Here is a 6,000-nt window from a genome sequence, read left to right on the forward strand (position 1 = left end):
AATTTTGATTTTCGCTATTTTGGAGTTGACTATGTGTAGACTTCTGTATCTCATGTCTGAAGTGCCTTATTTCTGCCTTCTAATATGTTTGATAATGTATTTCTTTTCCCATTTGGAAATTGATATAGAACACCTTAATAAGCACTTCTGATCTTTTTCTCTGTCTGCTCTGGGTTTCAGGTAAAGAATGAAGTGATGTTTTCAGAGTTCCTTGGTCATTACACTTAAAAATAGGCCAAAAGTTCACAAGCATATCATTTACTTTTTTAATAGCCTGGACCCAAGCAATTCCATTTTTAGTTCTTGGGCTGGCAAAAGTTTTTGTTTTCTAAGTAAGAACAGTTTTGAGAGATACTATAAGGTGCTAGGTTTTAGAGCTGTTTTAGATATGAATGCTGATTATTTTTTATATTCTGTATATGCCACTGGTCCATTCTTTTCCCTGCTCCTGCAGATTTTATTTATTGACTGCTTAGTGTAGTAGTTCTAACATTCCATCCCAGTTCTTCCCTTTTTGTTTCATTAAAGAGAAAAGTTCTTCAGAATGGTATACTCTGAATAAAATATTTTTGCTAACTTTCTGTCATGGTTGTAGGAGTTCAGGAGAAAATGGGCATAATGAATAAAGGAGTCATTTATGCACTTTGGGATTATGAGCCTCAGAATGATGATGAACTACCCATGAAAGAAGGAGACTGCATGACAATCATCCGAAGGGAAGACGAAGATGAAATTGAATGGTGGTGGGCACGCCTTAATGATAAGGAAGGATATGTTCCACGAAACTTGCTGGGAGTAAGTTATTCCCGTACTTCGTGATGTTTTCATGTGTGTCATAGAGGGGCTTTGTAAAAACTGTTGTGGATACAGTGTACTATACTGTCCTTTGTTAATAACGTGAAATTTTAAATTTTGGACAGTCTTTCAACTTAAAGCCATGTTTTTGATGATTCCTATTGTGCTCAGAAGTGTATTTTTAATTTTGCCAGGGAAAACGAGAATGACATGCTTCAAAACTTTGCATTGATTTCTCTTTCATAGATTCAGGTATACTCTCACATGGTTATAAGTGCACAGGGTATGTGTGGGTGTATGAAACAGAGAAACGAGGAGGATAATTGAGAGACTGAATAAAGTTTAAAGGTAAAAATGCTTGTAAAATTTGCTGTTGATGAGAAGTAGAGAATATTTGAGGGAAGGAAGAGCCAATAAGGGTAAACAGCATATGGCATGTAGATCACAAGCCCTGTCTTCAGCGTCACTTCCGGTCTACCTGGAGCACTTATTATCTGGTTATCCGAGTGTTGGAAGGAAGGTGGGGAGGCTGGAGAAGACTATCTCCTAAGATTATTGTGAGGATCTTGTAGGAGTCTCACATTGAGCAATGGGAGATACTGTTACAGGTATTTTTTACCAAGTGCCAGACAGACATGGTCTCTATCTGCATTGAGTCCCCTCCTCTGGGATCCAGGCCGTGAGCAGGATTCTGTCTCAAGTATTTCACAACTGGGATATTACTTTCTGTGAAGTTCTTTGAAATAACTCCATCACTGGCTGTCTGTATTTTGACTACTTACTGTCCCTCTCCTGACTGTTTCGTCCCTGTGTTGCTTGTCTAATGTGCAGTATAAATGACTTGATACATTTTTACTGCTGCCTTCCCAGGACTACATTTATTATGAAATAAATTTTGGCATTTAGGTGGTATTCATTTATGCAATCATAATATAGATTGTAAAGGATAACAAAAGTTTAAAAAAATTAGATTGTTGAGCCCTGTAAAAAAGAGCTTTCAAGTAACCAAAGGAAAGTAGAAATAGAAAGCTGTTCTCTTTCATGCACCCCCATTTGCTTCTGCAATCTTTAGCACCAGAGAAGTTCATCTCTTGCATGTGACCACTTTGCCTAATAAAATATCAGTAGTCAATAAGCATGGTTTATATATTGTAGTTTCTTATCTGGGAAAGGTGCTACTTAGAAATAAGTGCTTATTTAACTTTTGTTTTAATTTTCTTTCTTTAAATTGACAAATAATTGTATATATTTAATGACATGGTCTTTAAAAATATGTATACATTGTGGAATGACTAAATCAAGTTAACATGCATTACTTACCTCATGTAGTCAACATATTTGGTGTGTGTGGTGAGAGTAAACTCTATTTTAAAGCAGTTTTCATGTTTACCATACATTGTTAATCACAGTCATCATATTGTATAACAGATCCCTTGAATTAATTTAATTTTTTGTTAGAAAGGTCCTGTGTGTTGGGGGGAGAATTTGTTACCACGTATGAAGCAGTTGTACAAAGATGCTTTAAATTGAGCCTGTGTATAACTTCAGAAGCTTCTAAAATTAACTGACCTGACTGAAGATTTTCATTTTAGTTCCAAATTTAGATATTAGTCCTCTGGAAATCTTTTCTGGTTAGAAGTGTCCTCTGCACAACTTTTTTTTTTTTTTTAATGTTTTAATAAAAAAAGGAAAGTGTGTAAATGTTGACTTTTTTAAATCAGAGGCTCAGCATGAGTCTAGAAAATTATGTTGACTGAATATCTTTTCCTAAACAAGAATGACAGTCCTTTATATAACAGTGACCCATCACTGGAAGTCTGACTCTCTTTAAGTAAACCTGTTTTTTCTGTGGTCTCGGAGAGAAGGGTTTTTGTTTAGTTTGGTAGTTGAATCACTAGTTTAGCTTGCTCTGGGCTTCAAGACAGTACTTTGCAGGCTTTGCTCTCAGCTCTTGTTTTGGAAAACAAGAATTCTACAGCAAAACACTACTTAGCTTTTCTTAAATGTGTAGACTTTGTGGCATTTTGTTCTTGACAGTCTCAGGTCCCATCACACAATGTTATGTCCACTGTGAATAAAATTAAAAAAGATTTTAATCTCTCATCTTTCTTCCATACTAATGAAAGCTCTTAACATTGAAGTATGTAGCATATTGCAAATCATCATCAGCAGTTTGTCTTCCTGACTTGATTTGTAGTTCAATAAATTGCAGATTGAGTTAATGCCTAGAGCTGGAGAGGTTTTGATTGCTCTGTGGTATTGTTACAGTTGATGGACCCTTGTGACCTTCAGATGTGTTTCACAAAATGGCTGAGAGAACATTGCTAAACGTGAACCTTGTGCACTTGGATAGCTCTGCTTAGTTTGATTTTCTTCCTGTTATATATCTGCTCCTCTTCCCAATGTTTCTTGAAATTTCGTGCTCCCACACACGTGTGCAGTATGTAAATATTTTTTAAACTCTCTTACAGCTGTACCCAAGAATTAAACCAAGACAAAGGAGCTTGGCCTGAAACTTAACAGAATTTTAGTTAATGAAGAATTAATCTTAATGATCTCCAAGAAGAAAGAATACAGTCATTTTTGGCAGTAATTTCTCAAAACTTATTTTAATGACAATGTAGCTTGAAAGTAATGAAGAATGTGCTCTGGAAGAAAATGAAGGATTGAAGAACTCACTGCTAGTGGGGGATACTCAGCATGAGGAAATGGAGCTTAAAAGTCAGCAGACCGTACTGTGCCAGGCACATCTGCCCCACGGAACACTCAGGAAGACACACTATGACAATCCCGTTTTCTGTAAGAAAGAGGATCATTCCTTGGGCCGTTGGGAAATCAGCTTCCTGTCCTGTTTAATGGGCATTTTTGGCACTGTTCGGTATCAGTCTTCCTGCCAGAAGGACCAGTGCCATCACGGCACCATCCCCAATTCTCCAGCACCAATAGGCCTTGGACTCATGTAGGGGCTTGAAGGTGCCATGTGCTTGTATATTGTCAGCAAAGAATTGCTAGTTGTTTGTCAGTGAGTAATAACTATTATATATGAGTTCTTCTAGCATTTTAAGAATTATACATGGATTTGAAATATTGGAAACTATACTACCTGATCTAAATTAGATTTAGAATCTTGTTCTTAGGCTGAATATGAATCTATATTTATTGTCTTTTGTACCTTGGTAATTAGAGACTTGTTATAGACTTACCCATAATATTTGTCAAGATCATAGCTAACTTTAAAAACATTGTAATAAAATTAAACTTTTTGACTCTAAGCTGTTTTACTGGTTTTCATTTTAGATGTCCTAAACAACCTTGTTTATAGATCACAAGTTATTACAATCTCTCTTACTCAAGTGAAAAATAGCAAACTACTTAATGCAAATATATGTCCTGTAATATGATTTACCAGCCATGCACTTGATATAAGAAGTATTTCTTTGCTTACAGAAAACTGTTTTGCATTTCAAGTTTGGATGGTCTTTGCTATAGAACTGAAATTTTTTGATGATCTTGGTGATCATTGATGATAGAAGCCTATGTGTACCTTTTGCCTGGAACCTCTGATATGCTGTGCTCTCATTTATTTCAGTTTCTTTTTAGAGTTATGTTTTATTAATATGTTACCAAATACACACGTTGCTTTGAAAACCAAATCTTAGTGAGTTGCTTAGTGGAGATAAATATATAAATACTTTTTTTTTTTCATGGTACTGAGGATTAAACCTGGGGGTGCTCTACCACTGAGCTACATCCACAGCCATTTTTGTTTTTTATTTTGAGACAGGGCATCACTAAGTTGTCGAGGGCTTAACTAAGTTGCAAGACTGGCCTTGAACTTGTGATGCTCCTGCCTCAGCCGCCCAAGTTTCTGGGATTACAGGTGTGTGCCATTGTACCCAACTGGGTATACAATTAAAGACAAGACAAATGAAAATACATGGTCACTTCTTAATATTTTTTATGAGTAGCTGAATTCCAACAAGGAAGTAGATGAAAATCACATCCTTCAGAGAAATGAAGGAAAAAATGACAATATGAACCAAACTTCTAAAATATACATGGTAAGCAAAATTCTAAAGATGCCTCCCCTCCCCCAGTATCGTAGTCCCTTGGTAATTCAATCCAGTACCAGTGTAGGTAGTGTTGTGAGGGGCTTTCCAGATTTAAATAAGTTCATTAATCAGCTAACCTTAAAATGGGGTGATTAGCCTGGATTATCCAGTGGGCAGTGTAATCACATGAGCCCATCAAAAGTAGGAGAGCAAGCCAGGAGGCCTGAGGCAGAGGGTAAGTCAGCAAGACATGGAATATGAGAAGGACTTGATTTTCACCTACTGGCTTTGAAAAGAAGGGATCATGAGTTAGGGAATGTGGAAGCTAAGAAAATGCCCAGACTGAATGTCAGAAAAATAAAGGGGCCCTCAGGCCTTTAGCCACATGGAACTGGACTCTGCCAACTCGATGGGCCTGCCAGGAAATGAATCCATCCCTCCAGAAGGAAAGCATTGATGGGACTAGTGTTGGACTTTTCATCTACAGACTGTGCAATTATTACATATTTTTAAAAACCACTCCATTTGTATTAAATCCTGTTGAAGCAACAGGAAATAAATTGAACATGAATTCTAGAGCTGGGCTGCTGGATTTAACTAATCCATCAAATGACCTTGCCCAGGACACTTTATCTTCCTGAGCCTTGTTTTCCTGATAGGTATAGTGGAATTTAATGCCATTGGTTCTGACTTACTGACGGATCTAAGGAGGTCCCTTCCAGGGGGCAGTGGGACCTTGATTCAACTAAGGTTCTTGAGAAGCTGCCGAAGAGAATTTCAGGATGTGTCAAAAGCAAGGTACAAGCAAAAACTTATTAAAGGAGAGCAAAGGTATCATACTTCAAAAGCAGTGTGTGGGTGCCCCTTAACCTTTTGAGAAGACGAGTGACCTGCCCAGGGTTGAGCTCTGACTATATATATGATTTTCCTGGGAAGAAATGTACAGGTTCTCAGGCAAGCTTTTGTTAAAGACAGATCCCTTGTTAATCATTTGTTATTTAGGGTTCAGAGTGTTTCCTTTTGGTTAAGCAGTGTAGCCATAAATCAGTTGTGGGCACATTGTGTTTGAATCTGGTAACATTTTATTTGTGTTTTTGTTCTAGGTTGATCAGATGTAGGCATACACTGGAGCTTTTGTTCATCTAATGAAAGA

General features: G+C 37.1%; 1 protein-coding gene across 2 annotated transcripts in view; it reads left to right on the plus strand.

The window, feature by feature from the left end:
- TP53BP2 (tumor protein p53 binding protein 2) overlaps window positions 1-4,067 on the plus strand; it is a 54,680-nt gene extending 50,613 nt beyond the window's left edge. For both annotated transcript variants that reach the window (XM_079106648.1, XM_079106649.1), the window contains exons 17-18: window positions 596-795; window positions 3,267-4,067. In XM_079106648.1, coding sequence (XP_078962774.1) covers window positions 596-795; window positions 3,267-3,308 — 242 coding nt within the window. In that variant the 3' untranslated portion in view covers window positions 3,309-4,067. The remainder of the gene's footprint in view (window positions 1-595; window positions 796-3,266) is intronic.
- The last annotated feature ends 1,933 nt before the right edge of the window (window positions 4,068-6,000 follow it).

This window comes from Sciurus vulgaris (assembly GCF_902686455.1).
Source record: "Sciurus vulgaris genome assembly, chromosome: 12".
In the NCBI taxonomy this organism is placed as follows: Eukaryota; Metazoa; Chordata; class Mammalia; order Rodentia; family Sciuridae; genus Sciurus; species Sciurus vulgaris.